This window comes from Anabrus simplex, chromosome 2 (assembly GCF_040414725.1).
Source record: "Anabrus simplex isolate iqAnaSimp1 chromosome 2, ASM4041472v1, whole genome shotgun sequence".
NCBI lineage: Eukaryota > Metazoa > Arthropoda > Insecta > Orthoptera > Tettigoniidae > Anabrus > Anabrus simplex.
The window spans coordinates 775833361-775853878 of record NC_090266.1 but is presented as its reverse complement, the minus strand read 5'-3'; the positions used below and the strand labels follow the sequence as shown (position 1 = coordinate 775853878).

General features: G+C 40.2%; 1 protein-coding gene across 1 annotated transcript in view; it reads left to right on the top strand.

Moving 5' to 3' along the window:
* Positions 1-3352: 3352 nt before the first annotated feature.
* Positions 3353-20518, top strand: part of LOC136863684 (roundabout homolog 2-like) — a 231455-nt gene continuing 214289 nt past the window's right edge. The window contains exons 1-2 of the mRNA XM_068226035.1: positions 3353-3404; positions 3512-3686. Coding sequence (XP_068082136.1) covers positions 3353-3404; positions 3512-3686 — 227 coding nt within the window. The remainder of the gene's footprint in view (positions 3405-3511; positions 3687-20518) is intronic.

Here is a 20518-nt window from a genome sequence, read left to right as displayed (position 1 = left end):
GACGGGTATCGTCTACCTAAAGGTGTCTGGTTAATGGGAGAAAAGTGTTTCCGTTGTAATAATCTCGTATGGATATTACTAGCCATCACGACTGTAATGGAGAAAGCTCTCCGAGCTAAGGAAATTAACCGACTACGATCGAAATACCGCGGCCCTGTCGGGAATCGAATCCTGGGCCCGAAGGCCAAGACACTGACCATTCAACTACAGAATCGGACATTTTCATTGTGATACCTGCTTCTTATAGCCACGTGAGTATTTATTGACAGAGTGAAATATTCAGTGATCATTTCTTATAACAATGGGTTTTCTTTTACACAAAAGGCCACGCAACTGAAAAGCATGTTGTGGTCAGTAGCTCGTAGACATCAGTTCGGCCACACCTACTCCAGTCGACGCACGTCCGAGAAACTAGAGGAGGAAGGTAGGCCTACGAAAGACCGCGGTGGAGTGAAAAAACAAGACACTCTCTGCAATGTTGTCCGAAGAGCAATATTTAGATATATTTTTATACCACCACTAAATAAATTGATGACTATCAAACATTTTCCATTTGAATTCATTCTTTAATTTATAACGAAAGTTACATTAGCTTCCAAACACAGTAATCTGCTACAAGAGGGTTGTGTGACTTCTTTGTTATTGAGCAAACCATGTCGTAATTTACCACTTCCTTTCTATTTATGTGCAGTGTCTCCCTTTCTTGCCGGCCCCATGGTGTAGGGGTAGCGTGCCTGCCTCTTACCCGGAGGCCCCGGGTTCGATTCCCGGCCAGGTCAGGGATTTTTACCTGCACCTGCGGGCTGGTTCGAGGTCCACTCAGCCTACGTGATTAGAATTGAGGAGCTATCTGACGGTGAGATAGCGACCCCGGTCTAGAAAGCCAAGAATAACGGTCGAGAGGATTCGTCGTGCTGACCACACGGCACCTCGTAATCTGCAGGCCTTCGGGCTGAGCAGCGGTCGCTTGGTAGGCCAAGGCCCTTCAAGGGCTGTAGTGCCATGGGGTTTGGTTTTTTTTGGTCTCCCTTTCTTTCCAATCATACTTCTTTCATTAGTAGTACCACTTCATGTTGGTTTTTGACCGAGGACACAGGTATCCAGTCAGTTAGTAGTGTGGGCATCGTTTCAGAGTATTAAATACAAAGTGAACTTCAGTGATGTCCACGCAATTAACGGTGACGCTCCTCTCGCAGAGAGAAGTGGGAGAACAGTGTAGCATAGGAATGAGTAGGTGCTAAAACGATGAATACGGGAAGACAAGTGATGACCAGCATTACACATGAACCAGGAGGGAGGATCGCAGTAGACATACTGATTGTCATTCATATTGTAACACAGAGTGTGGGTGGTCGTCTGACCAAGTCTCTGACACCGTGCGCTACCAGGTGACATGTTGTATGGAACTCCATTATACTGGACGAACCTGCACGAACATTTTCAAGCGAGAATTGCGACCTGTATTGCTGCTAGGTGAAGATACACAGAGCACAAGCCTTGTAGATTCTGTACTCGTTAAGCTTCAATATAATGTAATTTATATAATAATAATAATAATAATAATAATAATAATAATAATAATAATAATGTGATGTTGTGGTTAGTGTGGTTACCTGCCACCCCCCGGAGGCCCGGGTTCGATTTTCGGCTCTGACACGAAATTTAAAAAGTGGTACGGGGGCTGGAACTGGGTCCACTCAGCCTCGGAAGGTCAACTGAGTAGAGGTGGGTTCGATTCCCTCCTCAGGCATCCTCGAAGTGGTTTTCCGTGGTTTCCCAGGCAAATACCGTGATGGTACCTAACTTAAGGCCACGGCCGCTTCCTTCCCTCTTCCTTGTCTGTCCCTTCCAATTTTCCCATCCCCTAACAAGGCCCCTCTTCAGCATATCAGGTGAGGACACCTGACGAGGTACTGACCCTCCTTCCCAGTTGTATCTCCACGACCTAAAGTCTCACGATCCAGAACACTGCTCTTGTGGTGGTAGAGGTGGTATCCCTCGCTGAGTACGAGGGGAAAACCAACCCTGGAGGGTAAACTGATTATGAAATAAATAAATAAATAAATAAATAAATAAATAAATAATAATAAATATAACCTTAACTCCATGGCATTACAGCCCTGAAGGGCCTTGGCCTATCAAGCGACCGCTGCTCAGCTCGAAGGCCTGCAGATTACGAGGTGTCGTGTGGTCAGCACGATGAATCCTCTCGGCCATTATTCTTGGCTTTCTAGACCGGAATAATAGATGCATTCAAAATAATATATCTGAAATATTTGCTATGAAGCATGAAAAAGATAACATTTTCTACATGAATGTGTTGTTGATTAGCAGAGTGCCCCACTAAGTTCAAAATGAATTGAAAGTCTTTCACAGACAAAATGAAATTTAAACAATAGTTTTAACAGTACAGCTTAATTGCCCAGTCATCTCGTTCATCTGTTATTGTCAAAGATCTTCCGTTATAGATGGTATGATGATTAAATGCGGCGGGCTAAGGAGTAAAAATTCACAAGTAAAAATTCAAATTATTTAATCTGCCGCTACACGTTTCGTACGTACACTGCAGCGCTAGACTTGGACAGAATTAACGTGCATTTCTAACACTTACAGCTCTTACATTTGTATCAAATTGGCTCCTCATCTGGACTGAAGAGATTGAAAACTGTACAGAACAATAACTGGTATTGTTATCGATACATTAGAAACAGACTCCTTCGATCAGAAGAATGATATCAATACTTTTAATTTGAATGTGTAGAGGTGTGTCAATTGTTTCTGAATTAGTGTAACATGGAAACGGGCTCCTTTCTGTTAACAATGAAGATATACGTTATCACTTACAACACATATATATGGAATACGGCGTACAAATGTCACTTTCACTAACATGAAATTACTATTGATGATGGTCATAATAGTAAACATCAGTTCTCAATCATTTAAAGAAACGTGCAACCCACGTCCCCCCTCATGGCACAACAGCCCTGATGGGCCTTGGCCCACCAAGCAATCGCTATGTAGCTCGAAGACCTGCAGATTACGAGGTGACGAGCGGTCAGCACGACGAATCCTATTATTGTTTGCTTTCTTGACCGGGGCCAGTACCTAATCGTCAGATAGCTCAATTGTTCTCACATAGGCTGAATAGACCTCGAACCAGCCCTCAGATCCCTGACCTGGCCGGGAATAGATCCAGGGTCCTCCGGGTAGGAAGTAGGTTTGCTACCGCTATACCGCGGTGATAGATAAAGGAAACACACACGAGTATAAAATACATATACTGTTGCAGTTTGCACGGAAAGAATGAAATTAGATTTTGAAAAATGAAACATTTTTCTAATATTACAGTATGTTAAAAATTCATCAGAAATGTTCTGAAAGTAAAGATCGACGGCCTCAAAGTTCGGTCCCTTAAAACAACAATTGCCATCATTATCGGATAAAAGTAAGCTCATTTTATCATAGAAATTTGTTATAGACTACTTTCTTGTATGATCTTTTGTCACAGTAATCTCTGTTTTCCTTGCAGTGTTGCGGGATGACTTTCGAACGGAACCAAAGAACACACGCGTAGCCCATGGAGAGACTGCTATTCTGGAATGTGGGCCACCACGAGGGCATCCAGAGCCTGTCGTGTCTTGGCGGAAAAATGGCGAAACTATTCAACTCGATACTACAAGAAGGTAATGAATGCCCAGCAAATTATATCTCAACAGTTCGGAATAATTTCACAAATGTAATAATAAGCCAAACATGACTAGGATGATGGAAATGACATGGAATGATAATTATCAGGGTAAAGATATTACTATTCATAGTTTCCTGTGTTGAAATGTAGAGGCGAATTAAGTTAGACTTGTAATTACTTATTAAGCTGTATCATCACTAAATACTGAACAAGAGAATTTAATAATATATTTACTCAAACTCACACACCTCCTATATCAGGTGTGATATTCTGTAAGATTTGACAGTACAAATAACTTTAAATACATCAACAAAAGTTTTTGAGGAAATTATGATCGACAGATTGGAATTCAATTGAATTTCGAACTGCCGGTACTATGAGTCTTTCACTTCTGTTTTCAAATAATATGTATCTACTTTGAAATATGGCATAGAGGAAATTATCTGTTGAGCTCTTCAGTCTGGTAATTTTACAATGTTATGAAAATGTTCGATTCGGAGGTAAATTTTAAAGTACTGTCTTCTAATAATTACCATCCCACGTCCTTCGGAGAAACTAAGTAATAGCAGTGCTTTTAAACCTCGGTGAAGTCGAAAAGAAACTATAGGCCTATCTCATAGTCACAGAGGATTAAAACATGAAATAGGACTTAACTAAGAAAAAATAACCACGATACTCACCATAGCATAACAAAGGTGCTAAATAAAATAAAATTTCCCAAACAAATTATCTCAGAACGTCCTCGTCAATAAGCTACGTTCCGGAAAATTACATTGTGATGATACCTAGGTAGATTCTGTACTAACAAGGGGCCTTACCGAATAGACCCCTCAGACATCCAGGTGAGATGAGATGAAAGTTGATGGACAATAAGTACAGCAAATGACTGATTTGTACGCAAATTCTCAGCAATTAATGGTAGATAGTTTCAGAGAGGGGAGGGGAAGAATAGAATGTCTTGACTTGGAAGTGTCAAATATATGCATACCTGCACGTGATTCATTGTCAAGTGGTAAGCTAATGAATGGAAAGAACTTAACGGGCGAGTTGGTCATACAGTTAATGGCAAGCAGCTATGAGTTTGCATCCGGCAGATAGTGGGTTCGAATCCCGCTGCCGTCAGCCCTGAACATGGCTTTCCGTGGTTTCCTATTTTCACACCAGGCAAATGCTGGGGCTCTACCTTAATTAAGGCCACGGCCGTTTCGAACCCGGGGCAGCCATGTGACAGGCGAACGCGTTGCCCCCTACACCGCTGGGCCGGACAAGAAATATGCTACTGTGAACAAGACGACTGTGACAAAACGTATTTCATTTGTTGTGGATGGTGTAAACAAAGATTTTTGATCATCTTCTAAATTCGCCAAATTATAATTGTGCAAAATGTGATATTTACGTCGCATGAAATACATTCCATCTTGTAGAGTAATTTCTTGATATATTCATACCAAAATACATGACCATGGGTTTCACTTTTTACAAAATTGTATATATGTATTATAAACGCAAACATGTAAGAATATATTATGGGCATTTTTTCTTCCTACAATATTTTCAAAATTATCGAGTGCTTATCGGTGTCTGAGGGTCGATTGGATAGTGTCCCTTGTAAGTATCAAATGTCTTGAAACGATAGAGGATGAACAAAATTAAGTTTTATCCATAACAAATGCTTTACTCCAGAACAATGAAATCAGTCTAGAATTAATAATTAAGGAGGAAGAGTATTTTAAAACTTCAAAGGAAGATTCTATGTTTCAAATATCTGCATTTGAGATTAGTAATTTAAATACAATAATAACTTTTATATGGAGAGTTCCTTATTCCCAGACCATGGAAAATTTTCTGAAGAAAACCGAACAAACAACAAAAGGAAAAGGAGAGTGATAATAACTACAGACACAAATATAAACATCCTCAGTAAACAGAATAATACAGTATTGATAGTGATTGTATCCATTTTAAAAGTGGTGGGACACAGAAATTAGTTGGCTTAGTTCACAGTAGAGAATTTTCCTTTTAATATAAAAGTACCTACTTGAATTACTGCTGTATCAATGACTTGTATAGACAATGTAATTACCAATAAGTTTTAGACATGGGCTCAGAGCGGAAGCGGGGCAAAGTTCTCTGCGAAACGTAATAAGACCAAAAGCCTATATGATTTCTACAAGTACGGATCGTAAAAGCATCATGTTAACATTATATATCAATAAGCTAATGCTAGGATTAAGGCTTTCGGTCCATAAGGCAACATTTGCGACAGTACCGGAATATGCGGATCGGAAGGGAACTGATCACAATGTTAAGTTCATAATATTCAGTGATGAGAACAACAATTCATTTATCAATAACATCAAAGAAATGTAACATGGCAGTCAGTTGAAAATTATAATGCACTACTTTCACAATTGAAAACCTCGGGGGTAAAAGGTGATAACCCTCATAATTGAGATTTTTCAGTTCTTTGCTGTGAGCGGTTATATCCAGCACGAAGTTTCATTTCTTTTTTCAAGAAGTTAGTCCGTTTAACGAGAGATGACAGTACAATTCAACTTAATTTCCGTAACAAGCCACATGTCTCTGCAGTGAACAATCACAATCCACATTTCCAAGATGGCGGATCATGTTCTTGAAGATGTGCTTTCTTCTAAAGAAAATCTCATTTATGGTAAACAAAACACTGAAAAAAGATATTATTGACAGATATAATAGTTTAGATGATCCTTATTACACTGAAATCCTGGAAAATGATGGAAGTTCATAAGAAAATAGTGAAGAGATACGTTCTCTAGATGGCTTTCAGCTGTGTTTACCATGTGGTTTTTAGTGTTGGTTCTAACGATTTACATGCTCTGATATAAAATATATTTTGTAAAAGTATTAGTATTCATTACTATTATTATCAAATCATAATAACACACACTGCTATAAATGTCGCCATACTCAAATTATATCAACTAAACCGCTCATTATACGTCCTTAGCGCGACTGTGTGGGTTATAACATATCACACTTGTTGATGTACTCGTAGGCCTTTACTTCATATGTATCATATCAAAATTTGTTTACCTGTCATTTTCTTAGAAATAATTGGGTAACTGCATCGTGTGAAATTTAAAAAATCGTACGGTAATCACTTTAACATGCCGGCTGTGTAACTTAGGCGGCAAAGCACTGGCGTCCTGAGCTCAAATTGCGGGTTCGATCCTGGCTCAGGCCGGTGGTATTTGAAGGTGCTCAAATAGTCAACCTCGTGTCAGTAGACTTACCGGCACGTAAAAAAAAATACTACAGGACAAATTTCCAGCACCTCGGTGTATCCGAAAACCGTAAAAGTAGTAAGTGGGACTTAAAATCAATAAAATCAATAACTAAGTTAGAGAAGAAATAATCAACTTAGTTCACTTTATTAAACATAATTGTGTATATTCAGTATTTCTCTTCCTTTCCTAGGGCGGTAAACCAGAACTTCAGATACTGAGATGTTCCCTTGTATTGCCAGTTGTTCACTACTTTATCAATATTGCATGTAAACAATTATAACCCTCAAATTGATAGGCACATTCAGCATTTAAAATACTCTAATTACCTATAACACCGGTTCTGTACGCATTTTCCTCCAGGGTGATATAAAGAAGGATTACATGTACCACTGTAGTGAGTAAGATGTTCCAAAGACTAAAAATTTTAGCAGTAAATATTTTGTAAAATTTCATTCCTTTAGATCTCAGAACTTACGAAATATGGCTTGTCATTATTTACCCCCGGAGTTTTCAAGTTACAAAGTCTTTAAACTCAGCATATCCTTCAATGTGCAAGAAGCATAGTGTTAGTAGGTTGTCTATAAACTGGATTTCTCGATATCTAGTAGGAATAGTAGACATCTCTATAGGCTAGCAAAAAAATATACACTGCTCCAGTATTATACAACCTTCTGTAAAATAAAATACATAAAAGTATAATTAAAATGTAAGCAGATGGCAATTAATGACTATATCACTTCATCAGAAGTTAAGAACAAAGCTATGCAGAGGATAATAAAAGTGAGACAGGCATGACTCAATATTTAAATAACGAATTCCTCAACATAATTGCTGAAGGAAGGATTACAACTAAAAAATGAAATTGCAGAAATTGTTAATAATTGTTTTTCAAATTTAGCAAACAACATTTGTGAGATATCACCTTCCTTGGAGGTTGCTTTAAATAAAATTAAAAGCACTAGAAATACAACTGTAGAGCCATTTCATAAGAATGAACCATTATAATTTAGAACATTTCAGACTGATATCTGCGCTATATAGTTCCTCAATTATAGCTGGAAATGTATTTCATCGTCATTTGCTATCTTGTTTAGAACATTACAAACAATAACTGTTTCTCAACATAGCTTTAGAAAGAAATTCCCTACAATTACTGCTGTAGTTGACACTATAAATGAAGTTACTAACCTACTGGATAAAGGACACTCTGTAGTAGGTTTAATATGCGATATATCTGAAGCATATGACTGTGCGAGTCATGAGATATTATTATAAAAATTATGAGCTTTATGGCACACAAGGAATGGGATTGAAACCTACTTAAGTGGGCAAAATCAAACATTCATACTTTCAAGGGGAAAAAACGCGCAATCAAACTGAAGTGATATGAACGTAGGCGAGCCCCAAGGTACAGTCTTTGAACCCACTCTGTACATACAGTAATATGTACTAATGACCTCGCATCTTATGTATAGCCCAAACTTATACTGTATACTGACGATAGCACTGCTATAATAAGTGATAACAATTTTGGAAGGCTAGAAGTAAAATAGAAGTATCAATCAGCATACAAGATTGGTTCAAGACTAGTGGCCTAAAGTTAAAAACAATGAAAACTAATAACTATTTACAACACATTATCTGAAGCATATGACTGTGCGAGTCATGAGATATTATTATAAAAATTATGAGCTTTATGGCACACAAGGAATGGGATTGAAACCTACTTATAATAATAAAATAAAAATATACCAAAGGCACAAGCTTCCAAAATATTAGGTTTATATGTGATTGAAAATCTTAAGTGAAATGATCAAGTTAACTTTATAACTAAAAAAAATGAATATAGCTCATTTTAGCATAGCAACAGTCACAAGAGTATGGAAATCAGAAAAATTGTTTCTTATACGGAGGTCATTCCATATGTCATGGCAACTATGGTATATCGTGCGAACATGTGGCATCACCGTAATCGCAGTAAATATATTCGAAAGCCGACGGCAAACAGTACTGAAATCGGCCGCATGCGAGGATGGCTCGATACCAGCACCAGTTCGAGCTTGGCCATGCTACACGAGTGGAACAGCCAGCATACGTGAAAATTGCCTTTCTCGCTGGCAGAACTACGAGCAGCTGTGGATGATCGGGAATTTTCCTTTCGAACAGTTGTACGTTGCGTGGAGGCTTTCCGACATGGACGTTCAGCAATGGCGAAGTAGGCGGCTCACGTCTGCCGGTAATGACCTGCCTATGGCTGTAATTGAACAGTATTTAACTGAGGACCGACGTTGGACTGTGCAGGAATTAATGACATGGACGGGTATGTTGAGGGCATCAGTGTTCCGCATTTTACGACGGGACATGAAGCTGCGCAATAAGTGTTCAAAATGGGTACCACATCAGTTAACAGAGGTGCAGAAGTGGGCGCAATATGAGACCAGCCGTATCAACCTGGAGCGAACTAATCAGGAACGCTCAATCTCATTATTGCGATTGATGAAACCTGGGCTCGAGAGTATGAATCAGAATTGAAGACACAATCAGCAGAATGGCGTTATCCAGGTTCACCACGACGACAGAATCCGTCACCCACGAAGGCCATACTCATTCTGGCGCATGACAGCCGCGGTATTCTGGAGTGTCACCCTGTTGGGGAGGGCCCATTACTACCGCAACTTTCTGCTGTACCATCTGCGACGTACGCTCATATGCAATCACATAGACCCCTACCATGATAACGCTACAGCCCACACTGCAGACGTCATCAAGAATTGTGTACCCCACCCACCCTACTCACCAGACCTCAGTCCACGCGACTTCAACCTCATTCCACAACTGAAGAAACGATTGCGTGGGAGGCGGATATCATAACGGCATATCTGCGACAGGTGGCACACATTGATGGCAATGCCAATGACATATAACGCCTTCTTCATCACTGGCAACGCTGTGTGGATGCACTGGGGGGACTATTTTGAAGGACAGTAGTCGAGTTTGATTTTGATTCATTTTTGTTCCATTTGTCAATGAAAACCTTCAACCTGTTTTCCAGTCATTGACCGGGTCAGGGATGTAGGCCTAATGAATGAAGCAGATGTAGGCTATTACTACGATGGGGTCGCCACTCCCAAAGTTATTTTATTAATGAATGATAGATGCTATGAAATGAGAATGGAGAATGTTGCTGGAATGAAAGATGACAGGGAAAACCGGAGCACCCGGAGAAAAACCTGTCCCGCCTCCGCTTTGTCCAGCACAAATCTCACATGGAGTGACCGGGATTTGAACCACGGTATCCAGCGGTGAGAGGCCGACGCGCTGCCGTCCGAGCCACGGAGGCTCCTTTGTTCCATTTGTACTCGTGCATAATAAATTTTCACTGAGTGTGTTTCATTTCAACATTTACCGTGACCTCCTGTACTTTTAGTTAGATATGTAGGGAATGCTAAGAAGGAATTTACTTTTCAAAATTCAGAAAAATATACATTACTACGTATGACATTTTTAGGATTTCACGATTCATGTAGGTCCTTGTTTTGCTCATAAAAATACATGAACATTACCCTTACATAGCTCTATGAACTTCTGAATCACGTTCACCAGAACATTGAACACTGCATAATTATGCAAATAAATCACAATTATGGTACCAAAAATAAACAAATATTAAAATTCCCATCCCACAAATGATCTTCACTAGAGAAAAAAACCCTGTTATTTGGGTATAAAGGTCTGTAACAAATTACCAAGTAGAAAGGATAATTAAAGCACAAGGAATCATTCAGAAGAACTGTAAATGATTTACTTTTGTACAAAGGATACTATTCCATATTGAATACTTGGAAGACAACCTAAAATGAAAAATTCTGCCACTGAGTTTGTCATTATACTTAATTTTTAAATAAATTTGCAACTTGGTATTTATTTATATTTAATTACTTTAGTATTCGTACTTTGTTTTCAAGCTGAAGTTGACGAGTCACCAGTTTAAAAGCCATGCTGACTACATAACTGAATAAAAAAGGTTTGGCTTACTTGTTTGATTCAAGAAAAACTCTTCCTTGTTGATGTTGATTTAACCACAGGGACGGTTTCTCAGAAACAGATGAAGTGATGTATAATATTGCATCCAGCCATTTTAACTGTAATCGTTTTAACTCCTCCCTGTACATTGTGGAAGGCACGCCCATGTACCCTGTTGCACAGCAAACGTGAATCGGTAACACAACGCGCAGCATTCGGACCTCAATTATTATTGGCCTCTAAACGCTAATGGCATCTGTTAGTGAACTTGAAAACTACAACGCATAAATCATCATCATAAATGTTTTCAATCCCCATGGGGCGGGGCACCTAGCGGGTTATGCCCTCTCTCTGGCCAAGAGATGCGGGCTGGTTGAAGAGGAAGTGAAGGATGGAGGAAAGGGGTAAGGATGTGAAGTAAGGAGGAGATGGGATTGGGTTTTTCGGTCTGTGGGCGAATTGCTTTCTTACATCAATTGGTTTACAATAGTAAGTATAAGAAAAATAAAATAAAAAAGAAAAGAAAATTGTTATTGCTTGGTCGGTATTTCCTTCGAACCTAAAATTGACATGATACAAAAGAAAATAAATTTGTTTGTTTGGTCGGTATTACTTCGAACCAGAAAAATGAATTTAAAACAGTGGAACTTCTTGACCACTTTAACTTTTTGTTATTTTCTTTTTGTTGTTTTGAACTTTTCATTGTGTTTTAAATATTTTTGTTGTTTTATGTTTCTTTCATACCTTTTTTCATACTGACACTAGGTGATATATACAATTTACGAGGTTGACATGATTATATACAATGTAAGCATAGGTTTTCATATACAGGCTGTTAGGGGTTTATATGCAGATATTTCTGTAGCAATTGAGAACGATGTGATGAACCACTATATATCAAAGTTTTAGTAATCCTCGGGAGTTACATTCGTGAGCAAAGGGATACGATGCTTTTAGAGTAGGTATTATGCCTTCTTCTTGTGAATGAATAGCTTTCCTTCGATAACCGGCAAGTTATGCGCAATTCTCGCCAAAACTGGTTTCTGTTTATGTTTAAGAGCAAATGTACTACTATAACAGCTGAACGCTACCGATACAATGCTACAAGGTGTTACGTATCATTCTTGCGAAACTGGTTTTATGTTTAAGAGAAACTGAACTGCGATAACAGCTGAAGGCTACTGCCAACGCCACCTAGGTTACAAGGCCGCTACACACGAAATGTGACGTCATCACTCTGCGGCCTACAGGAGTACCGAGGAGTACGACGTCGTGTAGCATTCAGTACACGGTCGAACTCGCGCTAACGTTGAAAACAAATACTAATTTTCAGAATTATATTTTAAAAAGTTACATACATCACCTTTTCTCAAAAACATTATGAGTCATAACACACAACAAGCTACCGTAGGAGTCAACAAGGACTATTTTATCATAATTATTTGAGGGTTAACCAGTGGTCTTTTATCACAATCATTGGTGTAATTATATTGGAATTATAAAGCTGATCATGAAGGAAGAAATAAAAACAGGAAGTGAGGAGGAGGAAATGACTATTCTGATAAACAGTGGTGGTTCTAAAAAAAAAAAAAGACACACAATTTTAGGAAAACTTAAAATCTCTTGTAATTGGTGACACTTTTTTCCTCTCTACATTTACTAAATCTTGTATCATTATTTAACAAGATATTTACAGATGTATATACAATGGAATGTACGATATCATGGACATTATGACCAGTAGTACAATTACGGGTAGAAAAAACTGATATTTGAAAGTGATACCTGTAACAAAAAGTTTTGGCTTACTTGTTTGATTCAATAAAAGCTCTTCCTTGTCATCTAGGATACATTTTTGTTTCAGCAAGGACATTGGATACACATGTTACTACATCTGAGCTTATGAAACATAAGCCACCACTACTACTTGTCTGACTGATGAAGCTCTTTCTGTCATCTTGAACTCAATATCATCAGCAGACACAAATAACTTATAATAACCACACTTAAATTCTATAAGAACAGTAACACGCTGTAGAATAACAGAGGAATTACACTTTCATTCAAGCCATCTATGTCTCCATTCCCAACAACAACACAGAGCCTGCAGATGCACAACATCAGTCACATCCTTTCAGCAACAGCAATTTACAAAAATATCCTCTTTTTATAAATCAACATCTCCTACTCTCTTCTGATAAACATTGGTGGTCCTAAAAAAGAACTACATACACAGTTTTAGAAACACTTAATTGGTGACATTCATTTCTTTTTTATAGTCATTAAATTGCTGTGTATCATTATTTAACAAGATATTTACAGATTTAGTACAACTGAATGTGCAATATCTTGGACAGTATGACAAGTAATACAATTATTGGTAGAAAAAACAAATTATGGTATATTGGACACTGAGACCTGGTACAGAATGTTTTACTGACTTGTTTGATTTGATAACAATTCTTCCTTGCTATTTAGGATTGTTTGAGTCACAGTGAGGGCATAGGATACACACGTTACTACATCTGAGCTTGGGAAACATAACCCACCACTACTTGTCCCACTGATGAAGCTATTTCTGTCATCTTGAGTTTCATTATCATCAGCAGATACAAACACCTTACAATAGCCATACCAAAATTATTTAATAATTCTATAAGAACAGTAACCTCCTATGTAGAGTAACACAGGAAATACATTTTCGTTCTGGTCATCTACGTCATCATCCCAAACAACAATATTCAAGGATTCCAGAGTAGATATTCCTTCTGGAATATTGTCACAAAACTGTTAAAATCTCATTACTTTTCACTTCTGATGAAGCCACATTTTAAAATACGCACACTATCAAAAATAAAATACGGAGTTCTCTCTGTCACACTTTTTTTGGGATGGTCATATGTAATTTTCAGTTCAGGAGAATCAATAAAGAAGGAAATAGCCCTTTTATTGACTGAATTATTAGCAGCAACAACACCAAATACCTAGTCATACCTCCTCTAACCTTAAAATCACTGCCTTACAAAATGAATGTAAATCCTCTGCCTTACAGTATTTTACTGGCAGAATATGGGCTAAATCGAAATGCTTGGAATGTAAGGTACGGACCATGAAAACATGCACCAACAGCACACTGAGAAGTACGTTCTGCATGGCCTACAATATTTCCACCCTTATAATCCATCCATTAAAACAGGGCCTCTCAAACACCCAAAATCTCACGCGTGCAAATCGAGGCGCAGAGACTTCGTGCACTGTGCATCGGTCCGACTCGGCTGGACTCGGCTTGACTCGGATTGTGTAGTGTGCTGAGAGCGATGAAGCGTTCGGTGGTAGCCGGCTTGTTTATCAGTGAAATAGATAAGCGTAAGACAACAACATAATAATGGAGCAATCTGTTTCGAAGGAAGCAAAGACTTCCGAAAGTCCATTTCAATCGAACTGGGAACTTACGTATTTCTTGTCAGACGGGACGATAAAGACAAATACTTAATCTGTGGGACAATTAGTATGTGATAAGTTAATCAAAAGATCTACTGCATTTTCCAATACAAAGGCTTTGCTCAAAAAATTTACGAGAATTTGTCGAAGGGAGATTTTCCTAAGCTGCATCGAGAAGCAGCTAAGATTATTTCTATGTTTGGTTCCACATGCATATGTGAAAGGTATTTTTTCCTGTTTTCACTTGTACGAAAACTAGATTGCGTGCAAGTAGGCCTATTTCTGATTGTAATTTGAAGAAGGCTCTCAGAATTGCTGTCAGTCGGTCCCATGTTCCAGGCATAACTGGTATCATTGCAAAGATAAAGGAAAAGAAGAGCTGGAGAAGATAAATTGTCTGCTTAAACCAAATTGAAAGAAGAGTGTTTTAACACCGGTAACATTGTCCCATACAACAGTGTGTCACCGCTCACCGCACATGAACATATCGCAGTGAGGGGAGAATCAGCGGGGAAGGTGGAGAAGGCGGAGACAGGCCGAACGCGTGAGACAGCTGTAGGGGAAGTGGAGTGGGGGTTTGCACTCTGGTCAACCTAGTGAAGTCGTCTCCTGCACCTTGCGCCGTGCAGTGCACGGGCGCATGCACCCTGAGAGGCCCTGCATTAAAAGAACACTTTGTCTTTATCATCTAAGAATTCAACTTTCCTAGCAAGATAACCCAGAATGTTAGACGACCACTGTTCGTGAATTGGAGAGGTATGAAAGTTACTACTAAATCTACTCAGTGTGTTCTCACACGGAAGCATCATTCCAGATGTAGGCCTACTTCTTAAGTATCGATAAAAATGAGGTGATATTGACCGCACAAGAGACCAGTAGGCCTGCACAAGAGATTTCCATGAGCATCTTAAATTAGATTTGGTACACTTGAGCAAATGCAATTGTTCCATCAAAATTGAATCCCATCTGCTTTATCATGCATGCAAGGAAGTAAACTACTCAACATGTCCTGTATCACCTACTGAATTGGCATACGCGCTCCGGGACGTGAAATAATATGCTACGATCCCCGTTTTTCATTGCGTAAAGTAGGAGGAACAAGGCAAAAACATGTTGACGTATACGTAAACAAAGTTCCTTACGTCAACGAAAGAATGCATGGGATAAGATGTCCAAATGAGCAGTATCGGAATTGAATTATCGAAGCACATCGAACGTTTTGTTTCAAACGAGTAATGGACATGTTATCATACTAAATAAACTAAACGTACCTACACTTCGTGGTTCCTAGCGGGCTGAATTACTCGGGCGGTGGAGGTGCTGGCCTTCTGACTCCAACTTCGCAGGTTCGATCCTGGCTCAGTCCGGTGGTACTTGAAGATGCTCAGACACGCTATCGGTAGATTTACTGGCGCGTTAAAGAATGCGTGCCTTCAAAACTCCGACACCTTGCGTCTCCAATAGGACGTAAACAATATTATTATTATTATTATTATTATTATTATTATTATTATTATTATTATTATTATTATTATTATTATTATTATTATTATTATTATTATATTACTACTGTTATTAAAATAATAGTTAGCCAACATACTAAAACTTTGTAGCTCTTTATCTGTAAGAATACCCTAAACAGATAGTGAACTGTCAACAAGTCCACATTATTAATCTTATAACTCTGGACGTGCGTCCGGAATTGCTGGAACATGTACTTACAAATTGTTTTACGTCGCACCGACCCAGATAGGTCTTACGGCGACGACGGGATAGGAAAGGGCTAGGAGTGGGAAGGAAGCGGCCGTGGCCTTAAGTTAGGTACCACTTCGGCATTTGCCTGGAGAAGAAGTAGGAAACCACGGAAAACCACTTCGAGGATGGCTGATGTGAAAATCAAAACCCACCCCTACTCAGCTGACCTCCCAAGGCTGAATGGACGCTTTTCCAGCCCTCGTACCACTTTTGAAATTTCGTATCAGAGCCGGGAATTGAACCCGGGCTTCCTGGGGTGGCAGCTAAAGAAGCTAACCACTACACCACAGCGGCGGACGAACATGTATTTGGACGTCCAGAGTTAGTGTTCTATTCCTTCATAGGAAATGCTCGACATGTCTTCCGTTAGCTCGACGACAAGCTTCCATGCGGTGACACTACGAAGCCATCACCCACCTCCACACCTCCACGTCAGCTCTCACAGTTGCGACGGCATCAAAGATACGTTGTCGCAGAGTTGCTTCATCGGTTACACCAGTCTTGAGGTGCCCCAAGAAATAAAAGTCGAGTGGATTTAAATCGGGGGCCTCGGTGACCAGCTGACAGGACCATACCGACCAACCCACCGATTCGGGAAACGGCCATCTAGAAATCGACGAACGTCCACACCGATATGAGGAGGTGCCCCTTCGTGCATGAACCACATCCACTGACGTATCTGTAGTGGGACATCGTCCAGAAGTTCTGGCAGAGAACACTGCGGAAAATGGGGGTTACTAGAGCCAGTTCCTCGTGCAGGCAACTCCAATAGTCCGAACACACGATGCCCCAGGTAATTAAGAATTGAAAGACTTGTAAAAAATATAGTAAAATATGCGTGGTTTAGGAGGGAACAAGATGAAATTTACGTCACAGGTGGCAACATCAGTCGCGGTAGTTATCCACAGAATACTAAGCGTAGGACAAGAACCGGTGCTGGCCTTCTGGCCCTAACTTGGCAGGCTCGATCCTGGCTCCTTCCGGTGGTATTTGAAGGTGCTTAAATACGTCAGCCTCGTGTCGGTAGATTTACTGCACCTATCTGTGTCGGTGCGACGTAAAGTCAATAGATTTACTGCCACTTAAAAGAACTCCTGCGGGACTAAATTCCGGCACCTCGGCGTCTCCGAAAGCCGTATAAGTAGTTAGTGGGACGTAAAGCAAATAACATTATTATTATTTATGAGGACAAGAACCGGGGATGAGTCAGCAGTAACCTCGTATTGCGGTTTGCACGAAACCACGAAATGTGACAAACAGGTTTTGTGTATAAACATCAAACATTCACATCAACAAATCTGAGAAACATAAACATAAACCTGGCAGACATGCAGACGCCTGGCCAACGGTCGCTTTCATGAGTACCAGATGAGTTATCAAATTATACACAATTCACCAACGTGGAACGCATCTAAGAGTATTCCGCCACAACTAGATCCTACATTTTACTTTTTACAAGTTGCTTTACGTCGCACCCACACAGATATATCTTATGGCGACAATGGGATAGGAAAGGGCTAGGCGTGGGAAGGAAACGGCCGTTGCCTTAATTAAGGTACAGCCCCAGCATTTTCCTGATGTGAAAATGGGAAACCACGGAAAACCATCTTCCGGGCTGCCAACAGTGTAGTTCGAACCCACTACCTCCCGAATGCAAACTCACAGCTGCGCGCCCCTAACTACACGACCAACTTGCTCTAAGCTCTAACTTCTGGCTGAGTAGCTCGGACGATAGAGCGCTGGTCTTCTGATCGCAATTTGGCAGGTTCGATGCCGGTTGAGTTTGGTGGTATTTGAAGGAGCTCAAATACGTCAATCTCGCGTCGGTAGATTTACTAGCATGCAAAAGACACCTGCGGGACAAAATTCTGCCACCTCGACGTTTCAAAAACCGTAAAACGTAGTTAATGGAACGTAAAAACTATTATTATTATTATTATTATTATTATTATTATTATTATTATTATTATTATTATTATTATTATTGTACTACGGAAGCTCTAATTAAACGGGTCAATTACAGACATCATCATTTTACCTATAGGCACTTCCTGTCCAATAATAAGCCTTCTATTACAAATACACTGCGGCACTTGCAATAATAATGTTTTTTGCTTTACGTCCCACTAACTACTTTTACGGTTTTCGGAGACGCCGGTGTGCCGGAATTTAGTCCCGCGAGAGTTATTTTACGTGCCAGTAAATCTACCTTACTCCCTGTGGGTGGGGGGCGCAGACGAATACACGCACGGCGTCTCCTGCCTATGGTAAGAAGTGACTAAAAGGGGCGACTAAGTGATGATGGAATTGGAACCAGAGATTAGTTGTGATCCGTACCATTATATGAGGAACACCATGCGTCTGAGCGTTGTCTGTGTTTAGTACCAACGTGTGCATTCCACCAAGGCTGGGGAGCGGGCGCGCAGCATCACGGACTGGCGTCCGTGCGTGAGGGGCTGCCGTGCGTTACGCTGAATTGCGCTGGTTCCCTTGTATTCCGAACGGGTCTGCGTTACCTATGACTAGTTCCACTATATGAGGAGCACCATGGGTCTGCGTTGCCTGTGAGTAGTGCCTTTATGTGAGGAACACCATGGGTCTATGTTACCCGTGAGTGGTAAAATAATCTGTGATACACTGTGGGTCTACATTGCCTATGATTTGTACCACTATGTGAGCAACACCATGAGTATGCGTGGTCTGTGATTAGTTCCACAATGTGGGGAAAACCACGGCAATACCGGCGCCCGTGATCAGCCCTACTAAGTAAGGAACACCATGGATCTGCGTTGCTTGTGAGTAGTACCCTTATGTGAGAAACACTATGGGACTGTGTTACCTGTAAGTGGTGCCTTTGTGTGTGACATGCCATGGGTCTACATTACCTGTGATTTGTGTCACCATACGCGGAACACAATGAGTCTACGTTACCTGTGATTAGTACCACCATGCGAGGAACACCACGGTTTTGCTTTACCAGTGATTAGTACAATTATGATGGGCCGGTAACCTAGATTTTGGACCCCTTTTGACACAAGTATCATCTCAGAATATGAGGCATTGTGAATTGGCTCCACTGATTGTTTTGGATTCATGGTCATTTCGTCATCATCATTTGTTTTAGATTTTAGTCGCTGGATACATTTTGAAGTTTTAATTGTCGTTTCATTTTGTTGCACCACGTACCATTAGGGGGCGATGACCTAGCTATTAGGCCCTTCAAATAACAAACATCATCATCATCATCATCATCAAATCTACCGGCACGAGGCTGACTTATTTGAGCACCTTCAAATACCACCGGAATGAGCCAGGATCGAACCTGCCAAGTTGGAGTCAGAAGGTCAACGCCTCAACCGTCTGAGCCGCTCAGCCCGGCGCGGCACTTTTATAGTAGCTTTTTATTCTACTAGCAATTTTTCAAAGCATGGATGCAATTACGGTCTTTGAAATTTGTGGTATGAATAACAACTTTGCTGAATCTACGGATAGCGTTTCGTTTCATTGTCCACCGTTCTTTTGTTACCTGAAAATATTATAATAGCATGGACAACTCACATTGCCTGTTGTCAGAAATTCAACATAGATTGACACAATAACAGCACTGAAATGGTGCACCCACTGCTCATTAACTCATTAACTATTAATGTCGTTGACGTCTTATAAATCACACATAACTGCACAACACTTGATTCGCATGTATGCGCTGGTATGGATATTCCACGTCACATACTGTACGTACACGAGTACAAAACAGCACTTGGCGGCAACATGAGGAGGTACAAGTGTGGACAACACGGTAAGGATTACGAGCACTTCTCATAGCGTGCCCTAGACCGGTTTTCGAGTACAGGAAGTGGTCTGGCATGTGTTTCTACCACCCCTACTTGCCTACCGGCTAGGGGAAGGCACAGCGACTTGAGTTGGCTTGCGATAACGAACAGGTTCAACAACCCCTATTCTCTGCTACTGTTACTCCACTACACGGGCACAGTATGACATAACCGGCGTTTCCTACTACGGCCGTTCAAAACACATCAGGTCCTGAAATATTTGCCTCATTTATGGGGAACCTAACAGGACAAGGTGAAAAGTACATAGCATTTTTCTTTACTGACTAGCAAAATATCTGCACGTATACCCCTAACACATGTATACATCATTAAGTCAACATTTGAATTTCCTGGAGCTACTAGCATCTATATCAATGGAATCACATAGTTCCAGCTTTGGGGATTTCTTAGAATCATACAAGAGATCCTTGCCTAAGTCGACCCTGTACATAATTTAGGTTTATCAAAGGGAGGAGTGTGAAGGAGGACTGAATGTATATTGCTATATA